The 25,741-nt window shown below is 52.2% G+C and overlaps 1 protein-coding gene across 4 annotated transcripts; it reads left to right on the forward strand.

Annotated features, from left to right (window-relative positions):
* The first annotated feature begins 301 nt into the window (after window positions 1–301).
* On the forward strand, window positions 302–25,741 carry SLC13A5 (solute carrier family 13 member 5). Of its 4 annotated transcripts, none has more exons than XM_006100660.3 (12): window positions 302–432; window positions 4,717–4,845; window positions 5,145–5,281; window positions 7,758–7,945; window positions 8,940–9,108; window positions 10,580–10,702; window positions 12,815–13,030; window positions 14,134–14,234; window positions 15,037–15,155; window positions 17,122–17,283; window positions 23,918–24,055; window positions 25,488–25,728. In XM_006100660.3, exons 1-12 carry the CDS (start codon window positions 331–333, stop codon window positions 25,617–25,619), a joined length of 1,716 nt encoding a protein of 571 aa, XP_006100722.1. In that variant the 5' UTR covers window positions 302–330; the 3' UTR covers window positions 25,620–25,728. The 4 variants fall into 4 exon arrangements, with proteins under 4 accessions (XP_006100722.1, XP_023619991.1, XP_023619990.1 ...); XM_023764221.1 differs by having other exon boundaries at window positions 331–432; window positions 7,809–7,945; window positions 25,488–25,619; XM_023764223.1 differs by lacking the exon at window positions 23,918–24,055.

Genomic DNA, 25,741 nt, shown 5'->3' on the forward strand with positions numbered 1-25,741 from the left:
AATAAATGACCGATCCCTTCGCGCTTGGCAGCCCCGGGGCGCGCCTCTGGGCATCCAGGGCAGCGCAGGAGAGGCTTGGAAAGTCCTGGGGGGCGGGCCCGACGGGCGCGGGAGTTCGCCGGCGCCTCCAGCCGCCGCGGGGTGGCGGAGTTGGGGGCAGGCGGGCCCCACCGACCCCGCGAGATGGCCCCGCCCCGGAGCCTGGCAGAGGCCTCACCGTGGGGGGCGGAGTTGCCGGCGCTCCACCAGCCCCTGAGACTGTGGCCCCTTCTTAAGCCCGCGGAGCCTCTGGCCGCCTAACCTGCCTCTCCCGCTTCTCCCCCCAGCACGATGGCTTCGGCACTGAGCTATGTCTCCAAGTTCAAGTCCTTCCTGATCTTGTTCTTCACCCCGATACTGCTGCTGCCACTCATCATTCTGGTGCCCACCAAGGTCAGTTGCATCTCCTGCAGCCCCGGGGACTGCAGGCTACCGGTCCCAGTGACAGGCTCTGAACGCGGGGGCACCCAGTGGGAGCGCAGGGATTCCCAGGCGGGCACAGCTCCCCTGCGAGCTCAGGGCGTCAGGTGGGAGGTGTCCTGTAGAGAATTTCAAGGGGCACCCCAACCTTGGGGTTTACAGATCCCAGGACACAAGAACCGTCCCAACAAGCATGGAACCTAGCCGTCAGCACAGATCTCGCCACACAGGACATCCACAGGCTCAGCCTGGCCTGAATCTCCCCAGAGATTCGAATCCACCCCTCTCCTTGCTCAGAGCCTATGGTGCCTATAGAGCCTGGCGCTTCTTTCCCTCCTTCTCTCTCCTTCTCTCCTTAGTGAATGGGGACTTCCAAGACCAGTCAGGCACCTAAGTGGACCCCAAGTGCTGTCCTTGTCACCCTCTGGCCCTATTTTGAGCCTCAGTTTCCCTATCTATGGCCCACTTTTCTTTACAACTCGGATCCCCTGGACGCCATGGCTGAGTCAAATCCTCCTGGGGCGGAAAGGCAGGTCGGGGTGGGTCTGCTTTGCGTGCTGCCTGCTGTGGCCGTGGCTGTGGCTGTGGCTGTGGCTGTGGCCGTGGCTGTGGCAGGAAGCAGCCAGGTTCCCAGAGCTCACGCCTTGGGTGGCAGGACTCGGGGTGGCAGGGAAGGCTTGTCCCATGTCCTGGCCTCCTAGCACTCCTGGGAGGGAGGCAGAGAATGAATGGTCTTGGCCACAGGGTGAGGGCGGTGCTGGGAGCCCTGGCCCCGGCTGCGCTGGGCTGTGTGGAGCCTGTTTGGCAGAGACCCCAGGCCTTTGAAGGCTTTTGTGGCTGCTGGCTGCTCCTTCCTCACTCCCTCTTCCAGCCCTTTCACTCTCAGCCCAGACAGGAAACCCCGGGGTCCCCTGTCCCTCCAGGCAGGTTTGGGAAACAGAGGGGTTCTTTCGGGGATACGCTGGGGCAGTCCCGGAGGACTGGGGTATCAGGAGGCCAAATCTGCAGAGAAGCCAACTTCATTCACTCTTCCTTGTGATTTTAGTGAAGCCTCTGAGTTTTCCGGGCCTTGGTATTCTTGTCTGTACAATGGGCAGGGTGGTTTGGTTCTGACAGGTGTGGCTTTGGGTCCCAAAGGGTCTATGCTGGTTCCTAGGATGGGGGAGGGGAGGCCGAGAGGAGCCCTCCAGTGGGCTGAGCACAGCCCTGGATGAGCCAGGGATGGCCCAACAAACTGGGGTGGCTCTTCTGTTGTCATACCAACTGTGAGCTGCCATATTTCCCCTGTAGGAAGAGATTTGGGGCTGTTACTATCCGTGGGAGGGAGCTGGGGAGGAGAGCTGTGATTTTAGTTCTGCTGGTGCGAGTGATGTTCCCTGGAATGATTATACAACTTGGCTGACCTTCCTGCTCTGGGACAGTGTGACTGAGACCCCACCCCCCTCCACACCCTGAGCTGGGACCCTCAGCTCGGAGTGTCTCTGAGTGTCATTAACCTGCCTTGGGAGTGAGGCTCAGTGAGGGAACAGGGGCATCTGGGAAAGTCCTTCCAAAGGCCCCCTTCTCCTGGGACAGGCGTTCCCTCCCGCTGGGACAGGTGACAGGGGCCTGGACCTGTCCTGGTGTCTCTCCCTTTGTGCCTCTGTTTTAGTCACCACCAAAGAGCTCCCTGCCCCCGCCCCCACGGCCACACCATTGTGCAAGGAAACCCAGAGGCACTGGCATGGGCCAGCGGGGCTGGGCAGCCAGCGAGAACTTGGCAGCCTGTGGGGCACTGTCTGAGGGGGGCGGTGAATCAGAAGGCACGTGCCCCGGCCTCCCCCACAGGCTCCCCTCTTTTCTTCCTCTCCTCCAACCAACTTCCTGTCTGGCTTCATCTTGGCCCCACTTTTTCTGCCCTTTCTTGCACCCCTTTTTAAAAATATCTTTTTAATAAAATCAATGATATGTCTATTGTAAACATATCATTGATTTTATTAAAATTGTAAAAAAATATTTTCCAAGTCTGTAACGTATAATGTAAAAATGAAAATACCTTTAAATCCCATAACTTATTAACATTCTGATGGCCATCTTTTCAGAAATCAATCCATCTTTTTCTCCCTCGCTTTCTCACTCACTCTCTTTCTACACCCACCCCCCCCCCCCACACCCCCACACACAAACACACAGAGGAAGTTCTCTTACCTACATTCATTTTTAAGTTCTCTTCCTACATTCATTTTCATTAGGCACATGTCATGGGCAGTCTGTTAATAATTACACACGGGTTCATTCAGTTGTCCATTTAACTTGTATTTGTTGATCCCTACGATGTGCTAGGCACTGTGCTGGCTGCTGACTTTTAAGTCCCACTCCCCTTTGTCTGGGCTCCTAGTGCCTGGCCAGCCACATTCCCGGCAGGAAGCGCTCTGAGCTTATTTACTCCCAGGGAGCAGGCTCCTCTCTCGGGCAGAGTCCACCTCACTCTGCGTGGTGACCGTGGTGACCGCCCCTCCTCAGACCAGTCTAACGTAGCCCTCCCGTGGGAGCATGCTAGACCAGGAGGGTCAAGTCCGCCTCCGTGACGGGGCATCTCTGGGGCCTCGATAGTGGATGGCGGCGAGGGGCCAGTTAAGCGTGTCTTTTCCGTTGGGGCCTCCAGGAACTGTGCTGTGAATATTGGTTACAGGTGCCACTGGTTGTATCAAAGTTTAAATAATAAAAATTCACCCAGCGCTTTCTGTGTGCCATATGTTACAAAGGGTACTCCTACCTCCTCAGGTTACAGGTGAGGACACGAAACAAGCAGGGACAGGCCAGGTTGGGAGTGAGACGAGTATTTTCTCAATGATCCATCAGGCACCTAAGTGGATCCTGCTTAGCATCCTGTTGAGTGACGGCTGACCAGCCAGTGGCAGACAGTGGGCACTGGTCGGTCTGCCTGGTGTGGAGCCTGGGCTCCTGCCCACACCTCGGTCCTGCCTGGAGCCCGTGGAGCCGTCAGCATTGGCGCCTGCAGCCTCCCAAGCCGGGGCATCAGCAAAGCCTGAGACGTTCGTGTTGTCACAGCTGGAGAGAGAGTTACGCCCACTAGTGGTGTGGGGGCCAGGGACGCTGCTGAACGTCTTACAGTGCACGGGGCACCCCACCCCTCGGCAAAGAGTCTTCCAGCCCAAAATGTCCACAGTGGAAAGGCTGAGAAACCCCGCACCAGGCAGGGCGAGGGGTCCTGAGGTTCTCGTGGGGTGCCGAAGGAAGATACATTTTTTATGACAGCTAACATAGTCCTGACAAAGAATTTCTGTCTTCACCCAACATCCTGTCCACGTAACACGTGCCTCTGGGGTGATGCCTAAGCAGTGAGAGTGTACAGGTGCGTCTCTCCAGCAGCGTTGCCATAGCTCAAACTGTGCTAGTCCATTTCTGAATGGGCATTTGCTGAACATCTCCTCAGTGTCAGGCCTGAGGACAGAGTGAATCCACAAACCCTGGTTCTGGTCTCAGGTGCTTCCTGTTCTCTGGTGGTCCTGTTCTCTGGTGGTGGTGGTGGTGGTGGTGATGATGGTGAGACAGTTAAGGAAATAACAATGGCAACCGCATGTGCCAATTGCTTGGGCTGCGGGAGCAGACACAGAGGCAGGGCACAGACCCAGGCTGTGGGGGAGGCGGGGAAGGCGCCTAAGGAGAAACACAGACTGCCACCAGGCTGGGGTGTGTAAGCGGAGGCTCAGTCACCGCAGTGCCCTGGGGTAGCTGGAACTCCGGGTGTGAGTGGGCAAGGAGATGGGGCTGGCAGGAGGCGGGGTGCAGGGCCTGCTCCATCACAGAGGGTCTCCTAAGCGATGCTGAGGCATTGGGGGTTTGTCCTGGAGGCAACAGGAGGCTTTGAAGCAGGGGGTGATATGATCAGATTTGCAAAAGAGAAAGAGGGAGCCTCTGTGCCTAGTGATACAATAGGAAGGTCAAATTGAAGATCATCTCCACCATCCAGGCTGGAGGAAGTGTGTCCTGAACAAAGGCAGTGCCCTGGGGTGAGGGCAGGAGGAGGAAGAGGCCAGAGAATAAAGGGCTACAAGCTATAGGTCTTGGGGTTGGTGTAGTAGGCTGGGCTGGAATGAGGGAGAGGGCAGAGCCTGGTAGTTAATAATGATTCTGATAAAAGTGCTGATGGAACATGAAACCACCTAGGGAGGTGGGTATTGTTGCCCACGTTTGAACAGGTGGGGAGACGGAGGGCGGCGGCAGCGTGCCCAGGCCTCAGGGCTGTCTCTTCAGTTTGCCAGGTGTGCCTACGTCATCATCGTCATGGCCACTTACTGGTGCACAGAAGTCATCCCTCTGGCTGTCACCGCCCTCTTGCCTGCCTTGCTTTTCCCACTCCTCAAGGTTCTGGACTCCAAGCAGGTGAGCGACCCAGGGGATCCTGGTGGCTTCCTGCTTCTCCCATGGGCTCCTCTCAGAGCCCCTCTCTGAGCAGCCTAGGTCCCGGGGCACCAGATAAGCTCCCTGTGGATTCTTTTTGGCACGGAGACATGCCACTGGACCCTGCATCCCACTCCAGGCTGACCCTCACGTCAGCATCTGCTCTGCTCGCCTGTCTCTGGGGACTTGGGTGGGCCCCTGAGTTAATCTCCAGTAGAGACCCCAAACAATGTGTGGCCAGGAGGCAGCCCTGACGGGGCCCCCATGCCACCACCTTCCAGGTGTGTGTCCAGTACATGAAGGACACTAACATGCTGTTCCTGGGAGGCCTCATCGTGGCCGTGGCCGTGGAGCGCTGGAACCTGCACAAGAGAATCGCCCTGCGCACACTCCTCTGGGTGGGGACCAAGCCTGCACAGTAATTACGCCTTCTCTTCTTGCCACGGGGCTCCCTGCGGGCCCCAGGGCTGGGGAGGAGCTGTGGCACAGCCCAGTCACCCACTGGCAAGGGCTGCCCATGGGCTTACCTGGGCTTGGCAGGCAGGGGGACCCCTGGGTGGGGTATGTGACAATCTTAGCTGAGGACACCAGATGCATGGGCAATGGTGGGGCCTGTGGTGAGTGGCAGTAGGTAAGGGTTCTCTGAATCCAGAGGAGACTGGTCAGCAAGGGCCCCTGCATGTAAAGAGGACTTCCTGAGGGAGGGGCTGCAGGGCTCCACAGGGAACGAGGTGGGTGGAGGCTGGATCCAGCCATGCCTGATAGGGCATTTGTGGGGCAAGCAGGCCAGAGGTGGCTCAACTACCCCACTCAGGAGGAGCAGAAAGGTCATCCTTCCAAAGCTAGCACCCACAAAGCTAGCCTCTGTAGAGAAGCTTCTGACCTCATCTTCCCCATGTCACTTAGAACCTCAGCTTCTCCCCTCTCTCTAAGATCTCCCCTCCAACCACAGGCAGCTTCCAACCAACCCATGGAGTTGACATCAGATTCCCCTGGTACTGAGCACCTGCAGCGCCCAGGCATGACTCTGGGAGCTCATTTATCTCCTCAGTTAACTCTCACCACAACTCTGAGAGCTGGGTATTATCCCTCCACCAGGTTCTATAGATGCGGCATTTGAGACAGAGAGGGGTTAAATGCTGTGAAATGAGGCCTTGACCCCTGAGTTAATCTCCAGTAGAGACCCCAGGAGGTACCTTCTTTTGAGGCAATGTCCTCCCTAAATGATGGCGTGCCCAGCCCAGCCCTGGGAAGGCAGCGGTTGGTTACTGCACAGCAAATCCCTCCTGAGATGTCCATGTGCCAGGGACTGTGCCGGGCCCCGCGCACAGAGAGCCCGGTGCACCCCCAGGAGTTGATGTCTGGTTCCCTTGGCACCTCAGGCTCCGCTGAGCAGAAAGCTTTGGGACTCTCTGGTGTCTGTTACCCTACGTGGTATCAATCCCCCCAGTGATTGGTCTACAGGGTCAAATCAAAGGCCATTGCATGTTCTAGAAGTGTGAGACCTCGGTGGCCTCAGAATTGCTCTCAGGATCCTTTGAGCGGCCAGCCTTCCTCCACCAGCAGGTGGTCCTCATTCTGAGAGAGCTGAAGGACACTGGTTCCAAACCCAGGAAGTTCACGCAGGCTTCTCTGCTCCTTCCTGTCACCGGGCTTCTCCTCTGAGCGTGGTTTCCAGGTCCATGGCACTTGCCTGCCCCGGGGAGACCTTGATGTTGAGGCCTACGTGGTGCCTTGAAGCATCAGGTCAAAACCTCATTCATGAAAACTCCGCTCCTCCTTCCAGCCCGGACCCAGGCCTGTGTTCTGTGGGTCTGTGAAGTCAGCCTGGATGGACACCGGCGTGGACCTTGCCTTGGTGCAGTGCAGCTCCCAGATCCCTTCTCCAGGCACATTAGTGGCCCCGGGGAGAGGCCTGGCCGCAGAGGGGCATGGAGACTGAGAGTGGTTTTGTTCCATCCATCCAGCCCTCCCTGAGCTCCTTCTGTTCCTGGCCTTGTGCCGGGTGTGTGGAAGCCATGGAGAAGAACCAGCTCTTCTCCTCCCTGCTCACCACCAAGGGGAGAGCAGACATGGGCATGGGTCCTCCAAATCCAGCCGTTGATGAGTGTTGGTGGGGCTGGAGGAGGGTGTGTCCACCCCTGCCTGGTGGGCACCGGGAGGAAGGCTACAGAGGAGGGACTTTGATTAGAAGAACCACGAGGGGTGCTCTAGGCAGATGGCAGAGGTGAGACAGCGGTGGAAGGACAGGGAATAAAGGAAGGGAACATGTTTTCTGAATACTGTTTGATCTGGTCCATTGCAGAGTGGAGGGAGTACAGGTGTGTGTGCAGAGAGAGTCGGTGGGGCGGTCAGCCATGAGAGAGGTCCCACTTTCCCAGGCTCACCCTGTTATGAGAGGAGAAGCAGGGTCTGGGGTGGGTGGGAATCTTCTAGATAGAAGTGGGGTGTTGGGGCTGCTTGCCCATAGGGCTGCTCCAGCACACCCTTAGGACACACTAGGGCCAACCTCCACCCTGGGTTGACACCCTCTGGATGCCTGTGCTGCCCCTGCTGGACAGGAGCTCCTCAGAACCATGACTGGGTCTGAGAAAGGCGTCTTGGTCTTCCCTCCCCACCTGCCCCATAGCCAGCAGGGTAGACATCAGTAATGTCTGTGGGAGAGAGGTAGGAGGGAGAACAGAAGGAAAGAAGGGAGGGAGGGAGAAAGGGCGGGAAAGAGGGAGGGACTAAAAGTATAATCCTCTCCTGGACTACCCAGTCTTGAACTGGCATCGGCACCTTGGCCTTGACCCCTGGCATCCCTGCAGGGGACCTAACCCCTGTTGCTCCCTGAGGGCTTGGGTCAGTGGGGATGGGGATTCTCTGCTTCCCTTCCTGCTCCTCCTCTGCAGGCTGATGCTGGGCTTCATGGGCGCCACCGCCTTCCTCTCCATGTGGATCAGCAACACAGCCACCACAGCCATGATGGTGCCCATCGTGGAGGCCGTGCTGCAGCAGATGCAGGCCACGAGCACAGCCAGCGAGGCCGGCCTGGGCGCCCTGGAGCTGGTGGACAAGGGCAAGACCGGTGAGGTGCCAGGTGAGCCCCTGCCAGGTGCTGCTGGGTCCACAGCTTTAGCCACCTCCCTGACTCCTGGAGCCCACCTTTAAACAGGCATAAAGAGAAATACTTAGAAACTGCTGTTTTTGTAACCTTTGGAAATGTAATTATTGCAGGAAAGTTAAATTCGTTAGTATTGCTTATAGCAAGTTTCAACCCTTGGTTCCCGCCAATCACAGAAATCAATAGGTGTTCATTTGATTATGCATTTGAGCATCTTTTGAGCACTCACTGGGGGCCCTCACCCATTTTTCTTCCTACTCATCCTCGGGGAGGCCTCCCCTGAACAGGTCACACTTCCCATCTGCTCTCTGCTCCCACAGGCATCGGGGTGGTTGTCCCATGCTGCTTCCCCACCAGGCACTCAGCTCAGGGAACTCAGAGGGTGCCTGTTTTATTATCTGCCTTGTTTGTACCCCGTCCCCAGGGCCCAGCACAGGGGAACTCAGGGCCCATGCTGATGGCCCGATTGCCAGATCCTGGGGCAGGTCCTGGGGCTGCTGAGATGAAGTGGACACACCCATATTTCAGACTCAAGGAGCCGGGTGGGGTGGGGTAATGAGGCCCCTCACACAGTTCCTCTGAATTGGGGGAAGCCATGGGATACCATAAGCCAGACACCAAAGGAGCTCAGACAGGGGAGGCTCACTAGGAGGTTCGGACATCTCAGATAGATTTGGACACCCCCTGGATTGAGGGAACAGGTGGAGCAACAGCTAGGAAGCAGGGAAGAAAGGGGTGTGTCTGAGGCAGCTGCATTTGCCCTGGGCATGGAGGAGCCTGGGGAAGCTGTGGGAAGTGACAGGGAAGACAGACAGGGCCAGACTACACAGTTGGGCTGTGGGCTGAGAGGACCCGAGGAGGGAGCCTGCAGAGCCAGCACGTCCCACCTCAGGTCAGCAGCAGAGCTAGGAGCTGGAGCTGAGCCGCGGCCCCCTGGACTGGCTCTGCTCACGGAGGTGTGTCACTACAGGGACCCAAGTGATTTTTGAAGGCCCTGCTATGGGGCCACAGGAGAATTGTAACAGGAAGAGCATGTGCAAGGCCATGACACTGTGCGTGTGCTACGCGGCCAGCATCGGAGGCACTGCCACCCTGACCGGGACAGGACCCAACGTGGTGCTCTTGGGCCAGATGCACGAGTGAGTCACTGGCCATACCTTCTGGGGACAATGACTTGGGCCCTGGGTTGGATGGACTCAGCCTCCTCTCCCATCTCCTGAGCTGGGCCCTGGAGCTGGGGCCTGGCAGGGGCGGGAGGCTGTGCCCCCATCAGCCTCTGCTGCACCTGCTCAGGACTCCTCAGGGTGGGAGCTGATGACAGTCCCCAGGCCTGGCTGCTTTCTGTCCTGGGCGCAGTATTTTCGCTCAGACAGGTCGTGTGATTGAACTCTGAGCTAAAGTCATGGGAAGTGACAATATCGTTTTAGATGCTGGGTCCTTGTTTAAAACTTGCAGAAAATAGACACCCTTATAGAGGCTCTCCTCAAAACTGGCTCACCGACCTTGGTCGTGAATGGTAATGGCCCTATGATATTGGGGATCTGGAGATGCAATAAAGGGCTAGGGGTTGGGCCACTCATTGCCTCACCAGCTCGTTCACTACAGTTCCTCTCACTGTCCTTGAGGTGACCTGTGCCCTTGTGAGGCCCCAGGTGGACCACAGTGGTGGTCTGGAACTTTCCTTGGCCACAAAGGGACACAGGCCTTGAGGACCCAGTTGTGTGCTGGCCTTGTGCTGGGTGGGGCTGGAATCACAGAAGAGGGGGAGACCTGGGCTCTGTCTGTGGGATACTCATGGTCTGCTGAGGGTAGCAGATGCCTGGAGAGTTCTAGGCAGGACATGTAAATGCGTGAAGGAAAGTACTGACGCAGTGAGCGCAGGGAAGGAGAGAAGTATGACATGCCCGTCCTGTGCAGACAAGACAGGTGGGGTGGGAGGGCAGCTAGGGGGTGGGAGGGCAGGCCTGGAGCCTGGCCAAGCAGACTCTTGAGGTGGACACGCAGACTATTCTGATCCTGTGATGTTTTCTGTAATGATAGCCTCTCCCTGGAGTTCCCGCTGAGTGCAGAAAGCTCTGTGTCTACGTTCACACCCTTGGGCTAAAGTGAGCAAGTCTGGAGTGGGAGGTGGAGCCTGGCGTGAAAGAGACCCTCCTCCAGTCCCCAGAACCCTCTCTGGTCCCACCCTGGGAGGCCTGGGAGATTTGTTTTCCTAAGGGGGCCTTCCCTTGTAGGAGCCCACAGGGTGAGGGTTCTGCGGCATCTGTGGACCTCCTGATGCTATTGACCAAATTACGTGTGTACAAAGCTGTGTTTCTCTGGAGGGAAGAGCCATGACTCTCATGAGCTTCTTAACAGGGTCTGGACCCCCATGATGGTCAGTTGGTCACCCCTCCGGCTTGTATTGGGCATGACTCTGTTCTGGGGCCCCAACTGATTAGGATAATACCGGGCGGTGGGCATGGCTGGCTGGACCTTAGGAGGATGGGACTCTGCTCCAGACCACCTCTCAGGGTCCAGCTACTGGTCAGCTGGTACACACCCGGCCTGACCTGCTTACTCTGAGACTCAGCATCTGGTAGAGGTGTGGACCCGTGTTTCTCTCTCCAGGCTGTTTCCTGAGAGCAAAGACACCGTGAACTTCGCCTCCTGGTTTGGATTTGCCTTCCCCAACATGCTGATCATGCTGCTGCTCGCCTGGTTTTGGCTCCAGTGTATTTTTATGGGATTCAAGTAAGTTGAACTGCTTCCGGAATAGTCTAACCTGCCACGCCCTTGCAGAAGAACCAATAGGCGAGCCCACAGAGTTCTTCCTGTCTGGCCCCATTTCAACAGCCCCATCATCTGCTAGTCTGCCCTCTCATTTTGGCCACCTCGGGCTGCTCACCGTGCCTTTGCACATGCTGTTCCCTCTTTCTAGAATGCCATTCCCTATCTTCTCACCTTTCAATCTCCTCAGGCTTCAAGGCCAGTTCAAATGCTGCTTCCTTAGGGACATGTTTCCTGACTTTCCCCAGCCCGTTTCCCCACCCCATGCCTGCTCCTCTGGGCTTCCCTGGGCACCCCATGGCCTTGACCCTTGGTACCTGTTGCCATGTTCCAGCACTGCCCCTGTCCCCTGACCCTTGACCTGAGATCCTTTGGGGCTTGTGGTAAGTCCTCTCTGTCCCCTGCCCCCAGCCCAGCTCCCGGCCAGGGAGAAAGTGTGCCATCAACGTGAGTCAAAGCAATTAAAGGAAATCTTGTCCCCGTGAGCAAATCGATACTCTGGACCAACTCCCACTTGGCTGTATGTGTCCATTGGGTCGGGTCACAGCACACCACCCGCCGATGTCCAGATTCTTACTGAACACCTGCCATGTTCCCAGCAGCGTGCGCGTTCTGGGAAGTTTATCTTCCTCTTCCCAGTACACCCAACCCAAGTTCACCAAGAGTCAACCTTGACAGCAGCCAGTCTTTGGACAGAAACCATGGTGTGTGGCTGACAAATGCCTCAAAAACACTCTTGTGATTTTAAAAGACACATATCTATCTGGGGAGCTAAGGGGACCCTCTCACATTAGTATGGAAAGTGCTTAGCAGTGAGCGTGTGCTCTGTGCCTTAAATCACAGGCAGCTAGAGCCAAAGACAAGGGGCTATCTGGCCACAGGGAGATCTCAGAGCCGAGAGGCAAAAGTGTCCCCAAACCCAGGGAGTTAGCGGGGGAAAATGGGATTTTTGTAAGTCTTCTTCTGAAGGAGGAACTGATTTGGAAACTGCAGTTAAAAGAAATCTCTATATAATCATAAGTAGTCATAGCAACGACATCATAATAGTAGTGGGCATCCTCATATGCCACCCGTGTGCAGGCCTCACGTGAGAGGGAAGCTGCTCCCATGGGCACTTGGGGCACAGCCTGGCTTTGAGGGAAGCTCTTTGCCCTGCTTTGCACACCTGCTTCAGGACCAGCGGGCCCCGGGAGACCTGCCCCTAACCTGTCGCAGGCTGCAGGTGGTGTCCTGCCTCTCATGGGGCCATGGGAATAATAATGACCAACATCTGTTGAGTGTTTACTAAGTCGCAGACACAACTTTAATGACTCTACATATATTAATTAATCTTCACATCAACCTGTGAGGTAGGTGCTCCTATTATTCCCAATTTACAGGTAAGGCAACTGAGGCACGGAGAGGGGAAAGGGCTGCTCAGGGCTGTGTAGCTTGGAAGCCATGGGACTGAGCTTTGAACACAGGCAGTTTGGCACTAGAGCAGTAGTTCTCAACCTGTGGGTCATGACCCCTTTGGCAGTCGAAAGACCCTTTCACAGGGGTCGCCTAAGACCATCCTGCATATCAGATATTTACATTATGATTCATGGGAGCATCTTCCCATCTGGGCATGTGCTAGCACACATAACAGGTCCTGGGAGGCCTGGTGGGCATGTGAGAGACATGGAGTGGGGAAGGGGTGCACTCAAGCACCCTCCACCCCAGACGATGGGCAGCACCATAGGCCTTCCCACCACGCTCTGCTGCCCAACATTCAGGCTTCCATTTGACCAGACCCTGAGCCAACCAACCTGCACCGCTGTTTTCTTTCTGTGTCTCCTCTAGTTTTTTTGTTTAATTCTTTATTGTTGAAAGTTTTACATATGTCTCCTCTTTCCCCCATTGACCTCTCCCTGACCGTTTCCGCCCCCCAGCACATGCTCCCACCCCGCTGTTGTCTGTATCCATTGGTCATGCTCATATGCATAGTTACAAGTCCTATGGTTCATCTCTTACCCCATCCCAACCCACCCTCCCGTGCCTTCCCTCTGAGATTTGATGGTCTGTTCCATGCTTCTATTTCTCTCTATCCTCTAGTTTTAAAAAGGCTTGGGGCTGCGGTCTGGAGAAAAAGAGTAGCGAGAAAGCTGCCTACGAGGTGTTGCAGGAGGAGTACAGGAAGCTGGGACCCTTCTCCTTCGCCGAAGGCAACGTCCTGCTCTGTTTCCTCCTGCTGGTCACCCTGTGGTTCTCCCGGGACCCAGGCTTCATGCCTGGCTGGATGTCGGTCGCCTGGATGGAGGGCGAGACAAAGTAAGTCACTGGTTCTGCAGCGCCTGCCGTGTCCTCCTTTGCTCTGTAGTTGAGTTCTGTTGGTTTCCCGACTCAGTCGTTCCTCACGAATCTTCAGGACAAGCCCACAGATATGTCCTTGTGGCCCCTCCTTCCCCAACAGGTTGAGCAGAAAGTCCTTGGCCAGGGTGGTGGTCAAGAGAGACTTGTTGGGCTGGAGTGAGGCTCCCAGAGCTCTGGGTTCCAAATCTCTCCTCCATCATCTCCCCATCCCTGCCCCCAGCCCCCACCATCTTTCTTTAGATCTGGGCAAGTATCTAAAGACACAGATCCTGGGGTCCAGATGCTTCTTTAGGTAGAGACTTGGCAAAAAGGGGGTATATGTAGTTTCTCTCCAGGCTAAGATGTTACATGGAAGAAAGGCTGAGCAACGTGCATATTCCTGGAAGTGGGTTGGGAGACAGCTGCCTGTTACTGTTGATTCCATTTTTTATTTTTATTTGGTTAATCCTCAACCGAGGATATTTTTCCCATTAATTTTTAGAGAGAGTGGAAGGGAAGGAGCGGGGAGAGAGAAAGGGAGAGAGAGTGAGAGGAGAGAGAGAAATTTCAATGTGAGAGAGACACATCAATTGGTGGGCTCTGCATGCGCTCCAACCAGGTGGGGATGGAAAGTACGTGCCCTTGACTGGGAATTGAACCTGTGACCCTTTGCTGGGTGGACCAATGCTCTAACTACTGTGCAACAGGGGTCAGGGCTACTGATTCCTTTTGGAAGGTCTGCTGGTGATCACCTGGTGAACCCAGATTTCTAGAGAATGTGGCCTAGAAGAGGTCACGACATTCACCCATGGAACAACACAGGATGTGAGAGGGAAGGAAGCTGCCCAGAGTCGCCCAATACTGGTGGCAGAGCAGGCCAAGGATGGGGGGGGCGGGGGGTGGGTCTTGGTTTCTAGCCAGGATTCAGTCTACCGCACTACTCCTGACCTTGGCCTTTGGGGTTCCAGTTTTCATGCCCAGCTGAGCCTGCCTCTTCATGCAGGAGCACGTAGACGAGGCACAGGTTTGTGGCATAGCTTCCTGCAGCTGAGTTGGCTCATCCATGCCCTCTCCCCACCTAGGTATGTCACCGACGCCACCGTGGCCATCTTCGTGGCCATATTACTATTCATTGTGCCTTCGCAGAAGCCCAAGTTCAACTTCTGCAGCCAGACTGAGGAAGGTAATGCTCCTGTCTTGGCCTTGCATTCATCAGGGTTGGGGGCCTGGTAGCAGAATCTCTCCATGCGAGTCCCTGGGCTTAGGGGGGAGAAAAGCCCACTCCATCAAAGAGGACTGGCAAGATGGCACAGTCTGGGCAGAGGGCATTTTCAGCCCTCCCTGGTTATTGTTTAGTGCAACATCTCTTTTGCTTTTTAAACATTTGAAATCGTATTAATATTACATCAGGAGCAGAAAAATGTTTTGAATTTCCCACAACACCATCAGTATTATTTTGGTTTCTCGCTTCCTCCCAGTCTGTACTAATAAGCACGTATATTAGATGGCTATAATCAAAACACACCATTTGAATCCTCTTGCTTTGTTGTTTCTGTTTTCATGTTTTTGACCGGGTTACTATAGAGACATTTCTTGCTCTTGCCCCAGTCTTCAAACTTATCTTCCCTAATAACGGCATTGTATTGAGTCAGGGGGCTGTAACCATTTTCCTATTATGGGACATTCTGGCTCTTTTGAAATTTCATTATTATAAATTAAGGTGTTTCTTCTTCAGGATAAATTTGTAGGATGTCAAATTGCTTTCCAAAAAGATTGCACCAATTTATAATGCTGCCAGGAGTGTGTGATAGTTCTGCCATATTTTCACCAGCAATGGGTGCAGTAATTATTGTAAATTTTAGCTAATTTTTAGATATGAGATGGTACTCATTGTCCATACAGGCTTTTATTCCCCTGATCAGATGTCTTGGGCTTCATAAGGCTGCTCTGGGTTGTGTATGTGTGTTTTTCTTGTCTCTTCTCAGAAAGAAAGACTCCGTTTTATCCGCCTGCACTGCTGGATTGGAAGGTGACCCAGGAGAAAGTTCCCTGGGGCATTGTGCTGCTGCTGGGGGGCGGATTCGCTCTGGCTAAAGGATGCGAGGTAACTTCCCCAGCTGTGGGCTGCCCAGGGCCTCCTTCTTTCACCAAGAGGGTGGCCAACGAACTGCTCCACCCCTGCACTCCTGTACCCCTGCACCCTGGGCTGGTTCTGTGTCAGTTCCCTCCACTAACTGCCCATTTCTCAAGAACAGGGACTCTGTCTTGTCATGTAGGAACCCTGGGCCACGATTAGTGCCTAGACTAGAGAAATACTCTTTGAGTGATTGTGGAAATAGCGAATTTAGGCAACCCCGGGTTAGCCAAGAGAGGCAGAGGATGCTGTGAGGTCTCCTTTGGGATTTGGCAATAGGATCTTTACTCTGATTTCTTCTAGGGAAATCCTCCTTTCAAGTCCTTGTGGAAATCTCCACCATTACCTTTGGTTCTTCTACTCCCTGAACTCTTTGTTGATATGGCTGCCAGTTTAAATTTTTCTCTAGCTAAGCGTATAGCAGTGTAGAAGGAGAGGAACAGCCTTTGGGAAAAACCACCTAAAAAATGTAACCTTCTTACCTCTCCCCCTTCCATAATAGGGAAAAAGTGAGCCAGAGAGAGAGATGAGCGAGCTATCCTCCTTGCATCCATGCACCTGTCCATCTGTCTATCCACCCAGGAATAGAATGTGATAGATAGACTGGGTCTATCCTGTTATTCTGTTTCCTTAGCATCTGGTGCATGGCAGGCGCATCAATATTTTTGGATGAACAAATCCATCCATTTAGTCACTTCTCTATCCAGTCATCCATCCATCTAGCATTCATTCCTTTCACCAAACATTTCTATTATGCCCCTCTTAGTCCAGGCATGGGACTTACAGAGGAGATTGAAATAGGGTGCTTGTTCACAGGACCATCACAGGCTAGAGAGGGGACATATATGGGAGAGCATTTAGGGAAGAAGTGACACGTTGGTAAAGGAATAAGTGTGTGGTACCTAGCTGAGGATCAGAAGATGAGGCTACTGAGGCTCCCAGAAGCCACTCCATGAGGGTCTTGAATTCAAGATAGGGAGTGTGGACTTAATTATGCAGGCACTGAATTCAGGGGGCAGCCACTGAAGGGTTGAGGCCAGAGGGTGACTGAGTCAGAACTGTACTGGGGAAAATCACTTTAATGTCTAGAGTGGAAGCCTGGGCAGGGCTGGTTTGAGTGAGACCCAGTAGGTGCTCTATAGCTTTCATTAAATTCAGTCTCAATACTGGACTCCATGGACCATTGTCTCCTTGAAACTCCCTCCTCCTTTGGTCCCCAAGATAACCATTCCCTCCTGGTTTCCTTCTAACTCTGACTATTCCTGCTCAGGCTTCTTTACTGACTTTTCCTGTCCTCCCTTTAATATGAATGTTCCTCCAGTCTCTGTCCTTGGTACCTTCTCTGTTCATTTTTCATTCTCTCCCCTGGACAATCTCTTCTCAGCCCAAAGCACCAAATCCAGATCCCAATTTCTGTCTCAGATTTCTCTCCTGAACTTTAAAGACTGTGGGAGACTGAGAGGAGACAATGGACATGAGATGTTTTGGGTGACTTGATTGAGTGGAAGAAATGAGGGGGATAGAGATCCCCAGGATGACTCCTGGTCTTCTAGGACAGCAGGTGGATGGTGAGTCCATGCACCAAGCTGGGGAGCCAGGGGGAGTGGTAGACTCTGGGCTAGAGAGGATGAATGCAGGTTGGGCCTTGTTGAGTCTGACATGTTCATGGACACCTGGGTGGAAATTTCTAGAAGGAGTATGGATGTTGAGATCTGGATAGTAGACCGGCTGGGTTAGAAACACAGATCTTGGAGACAGCAGAATGAGGATGGAGATTGAAATTGTGGGCATGGATGAGCTCACCTGTGGCATTTATGCAGAGAGAATACGTAGGAGGGGAGAGGCTGAGCTCCCGAGAGAAAGATGAGGGTCTCTCCTGGCCCTGCAGGCACTGTAGCCATTAGCCCCTCAGTGACTGCCCTCTGGTGCTTTCCAGGCCTCGGGGCTGTCTGAATGGATGGGGACGCAGATGGAGCCCTTGCACGTTCTGCCCCCAGCAGCCATCTCCTTGGTCTTGTCCTTGCTCATTGCTGTATTCACTGAGTGCACAAGCAACGTGGCCACCACCACCCTGTTCCTGCCCATCTTTGCCTCCATGGTAAGTAACCCTGCTGGGGGAGGAGGAGGCTCAGCCATCATTTCATTAGAAGCTATCAACCCAGGACTATGTCCTAAGTTCTTAGCGAGGCTGTGAAATCAGGGGCCAGAGCCCTACCAGGGTTTTGAGCCTCTGATAGGACTTGTGTGCCTTTGATGACCGTGGGCCTACCATCAATGTTTTGCTGTTTTTTTTGTATCCCCCATGCTGGCCAAAGCACTAAGCATAAGCCAGGTTCTTATAATGTATTTATAAATGTAACTGCTTATTTTTCAAAATGGGTTGACTGGACGTGGGCCAAGGAGGAGTGGACCAATGCCATGAGGGAATGACAGAGGGTCTTTGAGAATGTAGCACAGGTGCTGGGGTCCAATCCCAGCGGGTCCAGGGGTCCCCAAAGGTGTGGACGGAGTCGGCGAAGAAGGAATGACACGAAGACAGCCTTCAGTTGATCAGCAGCCTAGTCAGGACCTCTAGCCAGGATCTCCAGCCAAAGTTCTGGTCGGAGTTCTGGTTAGGAACTGATGAGGATCTGATGTTTATTGTCTTGTTACATCCATATTTATACCAGCCGATTTTAATCCTGTCAATTTCTATTACAAAGGTTAGGGCGTTTCTTATCTCCATTCCAGGGAGTAAAGATTATGTAGCTTTACCCGCCTGGCACTTAATCAAGGGGTTGTATCCCATCCCTAACCTCAGGGAAAAATCCCCACCTGGGGAAACAACCTTTCTCGGAGAGGTGACCTTGGTTAAAACACATGGCGCTAAAGAGAGCAAACATATTAAGAACAATATGCTATATATGCCAGGTCCCTTGAAACATATGCTGTGCAGATGTTTCTTTCCTGCAGCGACTGTGTCAAGCAGCAAGGATGGACCGGCTCCCGGCAAATTCCCCCTTTTTTATTCTTTAAATGATAGCGCATGTAAATCAGCGGCCACCTCTTGGATTGGGTTGTTTAAGACTCGGAAGAAGACTGACAAGCAATGATAGCGAGCATAGCTATAAACACAGTGGATGGAGTGCACAAGGAGCCTTGTTCCTGTTGAAGGTTGCTGGCCCTTTTAGTCAAGGGATTTCAGCTGTCCTCAAGTTGGTGGTTTGGTTGTCCTTGTTGATCGGGCTTCCCGAAGTGTTAGCGAGTTGAAGGGCTGCATCAAAGGGTCCATCACGGCCATGCTTGATGGTGATGTTGGTGTCCAAGGAGGAGTAAGCTGTGTCCTCTGGGTCAGCTGTTATGGAGTATGGAGGGTAGTAGAGAGAAAAAGAAAAGAAAGCAAAAGAACTACAAGGCATGGAAGTGTTTAGAAAAAAGAAGGAGAAGAAAGGGAAGAAGGCAGCATCCTGACACAACCCTTTCCTTCAGCTGCCCCTTTCCCTGTGGTCCAAGGTAGAAATGGGAAACAAGTCCTGTTGCAGTGAGAGGGCAGCTGCTGTCAGCCAGTCTCTGTCTTTACCTGGGTCCTGATCTGAGCTGGGCCAAGTCTCTTTCTGTTATCTGGGTCCCGATCTGAGCTGGGCGTGGGAAGCGGGAAGCAGCCATGGGGGCAGGAGACCTCCCTCAGAAGGGGCGAGTGTTCAAGCCCCTGCATAGTTGGGGGGGTGAGGATCTGTGCCCCACCTTTGTTGACCCCCAAGTTCTCTCCTGCCGGCCCCTCTGCGACTGTGCCTGTCTTAGGTTGTTCCTCCCTGAGGAATCTTACCCGTCTTTGACTAACCAGCCATCCTCCGGGGCCAAGCAGGGTGATGTGAGGTTCAGTTCTGTCTCCTTGGTAGCCTACGCCCCCGTGGCCTCCACGCCCAGCAACTGCCTTGGGATCCCCTCGCCTGCTGGCAGGGCCCTGACATTAATCACATATCTTGGGGAACCCAGGTTTCTTCTCCAGGGAGGGCCCAGCTCACGCCATTGGGCTAGAGACAGATCCATGGTACCAGCCACCATGAGGCTTCAACCTCAGCATGAACAGAGAGCTCAGGCAATAGCTATAGTCAATTGTATTGTAAGAAGAGGGTCCCTCTTGACACGAGGGTAAGAGGGGCCAACACAGGACAAAGGAGAGTCCCAGGACAGGGCTTTCTCAGCCCAGGATGTCAGGCTCTTGGCACAAGACAACTCCACGTATGGGGCATATACCAGACACCCCTAGTCACGGCATAAAAGGGAGGTGCCCTTCCTGGAACAGTAGGGTAGGGAGATTCTAGAAAAGGCTGTGTTCAGGAGAGAAGGAGAAAGGCCAAAGAACCAGCAAACAAGTAGTTAGATTTTAAAAAAAGGAAAAAAGGAAAGAAGATGTGGGGCAAAGCTGGGACATATGGAGGCACATGTGATCCTCCCAATGGACAGATTGTTCCAGCTCAGGGCTGCACATCTGCTACAGACGGACACTGGTCAGGTGTGCTAGGGTGAGGTGGAAACGGAGGGCGGTGAGACATAAGGTCGAACTAGACGGTCTGGAATCCACACAGGTGAGTTTGCGTCCTGTGGAAATATACAAGCATATCCTCTCCCCCGGGTTAAAAGTACATCAGGTCCCTTCCAGGCTCCTGTAAGCAAGTCTCTCCATTTGACGAGGAATTTAGGTTTAGTTAGATCAGGGTTCCAATGCCTGTACATTGGGGAATTTCCCTCAGAATCTACATTTAGTATATTAATTACAAATAGAGCATGTTGTAGAACATGATGAGGAGAGGAATATTTAAACTCATTTTCTTGTAATTTTTTAATTTGTGTTTTTAAAGTTTGGTGAGCCCTTTCTACTATTGCTTGGCCTTGAGGATTGTAGGGTATTCCTGTAGTATGTGCGATGCCAAATGTAGAGCATAAGTTTTTAAAAGCTCTAGAGGTATAGGCAGGCCCATTGTCTGTTTTAAGTGCCCTTGGTATTCCTAGGTAGGAAAAACATTGGAATAAATGTTGCTTACATCTTTAAAGGCTTCTCCTGTACGTGCAGAAGCAAGGATAACATGAGAAAAGGTATCAATACAAACATGCACATAGCAAAGTTTGCCAAAAGATGGGACATGAGTAATATCCATCTGCCATAAGTCACAGGGTCTAAGTCCTCTTGGATTAACTCCAGTAGCAGGGCTAGGAAAATGAGTAGGACAATGGCCGCAGTCACGCACAATACTTCGAGCAGCTTCTCTAGATATGCGATAATATAGACGGAGAGCAGAAGCATTTTGATGGTGAATGGCATGAGACCGCCGGGCTTCTTCTAGAGCTGTACAAACTACTGGGCGAGTTAGTAAATCCGCCTGATAATTTCCTTCGCTTAAGGGTCCTGGTAGGCAGGAATGAGCTCTAATATGTCCAATATAGAAAGCCTTTTCTCGTTTATGAATGTAAGTTTGTAGCTGAGTTAACAAAGAGAAAATGGCTGTTCTTCCTTGTGGGAGAGAGGCGGTCTCAATATGAGGAAATAATTTAACTATATATTGAGAGTCAGTATTTGCCGGGAGCCGGTCCATCCTTGCTGCTTGACACAGTCGCTGCAGGAAAGAAACAGCTGCACAGCATATGTTTCAAGGGACCTGGCATATATAGCATATTGTTCTTAATATGTTTGCTCTCTTTAGCGCCATGTGTTTTAACCAAGGTCACCTCTCCGAGAAAGGTTGTTTCCCCAGGTGGGGATTTTTCCCTGAGGTTAGGGAGGGGATACAACCCCTTGATTAAGTGCCAGGCGGGTAGTTAAGCTACATAATCTTTACTCCCTGGAATGGAGATAAGAAACGCCCTAACCTTTGTAATAGAAATTGACAGGATTAAAATCGGCTGGTATAAATATGGATGTAACAAGACAATAAACATCAGATCCTCATCAGTTCCTAACCAGAACTCCGACCAGAATCTTGGCTGGAGATCCTACACAGAACCTAGAGAGAGAACCTAAAGACAGAACCTAGAGACAGGACTTGGCTGGAGATCCTACACAGAACCTAAAAACAGAACCTAGCGAGAGAACCTGGCTGAAGAACCAAGACAGAACCTAGAGACAGGACTTGGCTGGCGATCCTAGACAGAACCTAGAGACAGGACTTGGCTGGCGATCCTAGACAGAACCTAGAGACAGGACTTGGCTGGAGATCCTAGAAATAGAACCTAGCGAGAGAACATGGCAGGAGAACCTAGACAGAACCTGGATGGAGAACTTGGCTGGCGATCCTAGACAGAACCTAGAGACAGGACTTGGCTGGCGATCCTAGACAGAACCTAGAGACAGGACTTGGCTGGCGATCCTAGACAGAACCTAGAGACAGGACTTGGCTGGAGATCCTAGAAACAGAACCTAGCAAGAAAACATGGCAGGAGAACCTCCACACCTTTGGGACCCCTGGACCTGTTGGGGTTGGACCCCAGCACACAGGTGTGCAGGAGGACTGCAGATCAGAGGGACACCACTGGCTGGGATTTGGGGACACCTCTGGCTGGGAAGGTGGGGCTTGGGGATGGTTTGGGGGAGAGGAAAGTCTGGGAAGGTGGAGAGTCCAAATAAAGGAAGTGAGTGCATGACTGAAAACCCCTAGAAGCCTTGCATTGAGCCCCGGGATCAGGAATCAGTGCACTGTGGTCAAGCATGTTGTTGAGCTGGGACTTAGAAGAAAGCAGAGCCAATAGGAAAATCAGCTGTGATCTTTTCGTGCATTTTCTCCTGTCACTCATGACATGGCAATACTGACCTCAAGGTGGTACAAGAAGAGCCCTGGCCTTGGAGTCAGGAGACCTGAGTTCAGGTCCTGGGATCCTAGAACATATGGTTTATGCTCTTTCCTCCTACACTTGTGCTGAGGGTCAAGAAAGATGATGGCTGTGAAAATCCTCTGTAGATTGCAAACAAGCCTGGGAGAGGCTGAGGTTGCCATTCTGGAGTTGGGAGACAGACTTACAAAACCTGAGCACAGGATTGTTGTTGGTAAACTTCACCTTGGCTGCCAAGGTGTCCATGTGTATAAAAAGCAAACCCAAGTGGCTGCTCCTTTCAATCCAAGTGAAGATGAAAGTGGTAGAAATAGCAAGGTGGCTCATCTCCCCCTCCCCTAGGCAGGCTGCCCAGACCTATGCCAAGGAGCATTCTTTGTTGCTGGGCATGGGGTGGTGAGGCCTCCCTTCTCTAGCAAAGGTTTGACTTTGTCACCTCCAGCCCCAGCATTGAGTCCTGAGGGCCCCAGCCCAGACAAATGAATATCTTAACCCACGGGGCGGCCAGGCCCATCCAAACAAGTCTTCCTAAAGCCAGATGTATGTCACATAAATACTTATTTATAATAAATAAAAGGGATGGATGAAATAAGTTATACACTCATACGATGTACTATTATCAAGCCAATTTTTAAAAATCAGAGTTTTGAAGGGCAGTTTATAAACTGGGAATGTGCATAATTTTTAAAATCTTCACCTGAGAATATGTTTATTGATTTTAGAGAGAGAGGAAGGAAAAGAGAAAGGGAGAAACATTGATCTGCTGCCTCCCACATATGCCCCAATTGGGGATCGAACCTGCAACCTAAGTATGTGCCCTGACTGGGAATTGAACCCACAACCTTTTTTTTGGTGTGTTGGGATGATGCTCCAATCAACTGAGACATCCAGCTGGGGTTAACACTTTTTTAAGTTGAAAATGTAATACATATACATAGCTTACAAATGTCCAATAATACCAAAGAGTATAGGCCCTACCCTCTAGCTTCCTCCTAGAGACAACTTCTGTTATTAATTTCTTGGTATCTTTCTGGATGTATTACACACACATACAGACATTTTTTAAACAAATGGTATCATTCTATGATCCTGTTCTGCACCTTAAATCTTTAAAAATCTAACGATAGGTCTTGGAGATCTTTGCATGCTAGCACATAAAACCAGTCAGTTCTTCCTTACAGCTGCAAACGAGTCATTGTGTGTATACATATTTTATTTAACCAGCCTGCTGCTGATGGCCACTGAGTCAGTTTCCTGTGTGTTTTGCTGTTATGATTGCAATGGACGTCTTTGCATATGTGTCTGCCCTCGTGTGTTTGTAAATCTGCATGCTAGTTATTAATTTTGATAGGTAGTAACTAACATGAGTTATATTATGATATCATTCATTAATTTAGCAAATATTTAATGAGTGTCTCTGCTCTGTGCTGGGTGCTGTTTGCTACACGTGGCTGAATTTTAAGCTGTAGGGTAAAAAAGATGGATACCAAATTCCATATTCAAAATGTACAACAACACATGCAGACACAGATGTATTTATAGGTGAGACGTGGTCCCTGCCCTCTAGGCTCTGGCGGTCTGCGGCAGCACACACAGGTGTGTGCACAGGTGGGCTGCAGTAACACTTCCAGATTCAGTGCTATCTAAGTGGCCAGCATGGTCTTTGGCACATAGTAGGTGCCCTAGAGCTATGTGCTGAATGAATGGAGGGGGTTCAGAAAGGCCTCCCGGGGAGATGGCTCTGAGCTCAGCCTTTGGGGTCCAGCAGAGTTATCACCAGAGGCATGGCAGAGGGTAGAGCCCCCAGAAGGACCAAGGCGTGGAGGTGGGAACTCACACCGTACATGAGGGGGATGCTTTCAGAGTGATGGTCCCAGGAGCTTTTGTTTTCTGTGTATGTGACACTGCAGTGCTGTGTTTCCCCCCAGTCACGTTCCATTGGCCTCAACCCGCTGTACGTCATGCTCCCCTGCACCCTGAGTGCGTCCTTTGCCTTCATGTTGCCTGTGGCCACCCCACCTAACGCCATCGTGTTTGCCTACGGACACCTCAAGGTTTCTGACATGGTAATGCAGCTGCTTTTATTTCCTCCTATCAGCTCTGATGCTTTTGTCATGAGGGACACCCTATTTATTAATGACTTGTGATATCATGTAATTTGGGAATACCACCCAAAGTCCAGCCCTACCCTCATTATTTGCATTTATGTGCAGTTTTTCTTCCTTTTTGAAATCATCTCGCATTTCATACTGTCCTGTCTCCCAAAGCTGAGAGGGGGTGATAGAATCTCCCACCTGGAGGTGCCCGAGACTTAGGAAGAGCCACCAGGGGAGCCCTCGCTGAGCACTTGGAAGGGGTGAGGGTGGCAGTGGGGCACCCCTTTTTTATCTTTATCTCTTTTTTGTTTTATTTTGTGAAAATATTCAGACACACAGAAAAGTTGAATTATACAGGGAACACACCTAGATTCTACAGCTATCATTTTGCTATATTAAGAAAAGTCTGAAATTATAATTCCGGATATACCTATACTCAGAATCAAAAGCAGCATTTCCAGTTAGTTTATGTATAGTGATGAAGATCTGGGTCTGGCACTAAAGGCATGGAAGAAATTTTTAATCTTACCTAAGAGCCCCAGCCTGCCATGGCCAAGATGGACTTCACCAACTAGCAAGAACCTGTAAGGACAGTCAGGAGGGACAAGGCTGAGATGGGTCGAGGGGGTGGATACTAATGACAGAGATTGACCGACAGAGGTGTCTGCAGACATGGAAGTGGGGACAGGGAGAGGCAGTGCCTGGGAGAGATGGGGCCTTGGAAACAGATGCAGCTGGAGGAGGAACTCTCTTAGGTTCTCCTTGGGCTCTATCGCCTCTGCCAGGAGAAGGGGCCAGTCTCAGAGGCGGACAGGCAGGAAGGGAGGGTCCTCTCTCAGTCCAGTCAGGTGTGAGTGATCTCAGAGCCTCCGCTGGGTATCTTTGGGAGTCTGTGGAACATTCTTAATAAGAAACACGGACCACAAACTCAGTTCCAATCCCCAGTGAAAAATCTACACAGGGCTTGAAGCAGTGGGTAGTGAGGGAGAAGAAAGAACTGGCATCAGAAAGAGCCAGGGAGGTTCTTGAGAAACCAGAAGGTGCTTCAGGGACACAAATGTTCAGGGTGAGCACAGGCCCTACACTCAGACATAGGCTCCCCCAATATTTCTCTGAGTGGCCTGGGCTGTTGCCTCATGTCCCTCCCTAAGGCCCAGTGTTGCAAATGTTCAAGCAGGCAGACAACCCACCATCATGCCTGTTTCCCAGGGATGCTTGAGCACCGATGACACTTACTGGCTATGAAATTGCTCTGTCTGTGGGGTAAGGTGAGCACAGAGCATGACCCAGGGATGGGGCCCAGCAAACCAGCCGGAAGCCCCTTCTCTGAGAGCACTAGTTCCCAGTGTCCCTTTCACCTCTCTTTTGAATCCTGCTGACTCTTGGCCCTGATCTTCCCCAGGTGAAAACAGGAATAATGATGAACATAATTGGAGTCTTATGTGTGTTTCTGGCGGTCAACACCTGGGGACGGGTCATGTTTGACCTGGACAGTTTTCCTGACTGGGCTAATGTGACTCATATTGAGACTTAGGAAGAGCCTCAAGTGCATAACACAGCCCCGCCTTCCTGAGGACTTCCGAAGCTTCCGGCACACCGTACAGCAGAGCTTTGGGGTTGACACCCCAAAGTGACCTGATGATGCCCTCACCCCAC

Source organism: Myotis lucifugus, unplaced genomic scaffold (genome assembly GCF_000147115.1).
Source record: "Myotis lucifugus unplaced genomic scaffold, Myoluc2.0 scaffold_322, whole genome shotgun sequence".
In the NCBI taxonomy this organism is placed as follows: Eukaryota; Metazoa; Chordata; class Mammalia; order Chiroptera; family Vespertilionidae; genus Myotis; species Myotis lucifugus.

What these genes read in the sequence shown, in the direction of transcription:
- SLC13A5 (XM_006100660.3), top strand. Translation starts at nt 331, where the DNA reads ATGGCTTCGGCACTGAGCTATGTCTCCAAGTTCAAGTCCTTCCTGATC. An exon ending in TGTATTTTTATGGGATTCAA is followed by an intron (nt 10,703 to 12,814) that starts GTAAGTTGAACT and finishes TCTATCCTCTAG; the next exon opens with TTTTAAAAAGGCTTGGGGCT. An exon ending in TGGATGGAGGGCGAGACAAA is followed by an intron (nt 13,031 to 14,133) that starts GTAAGTCACTGG and finishes CTCCCCACCTAG; the next exon opens with GTATGTCACCGACGCCACCG.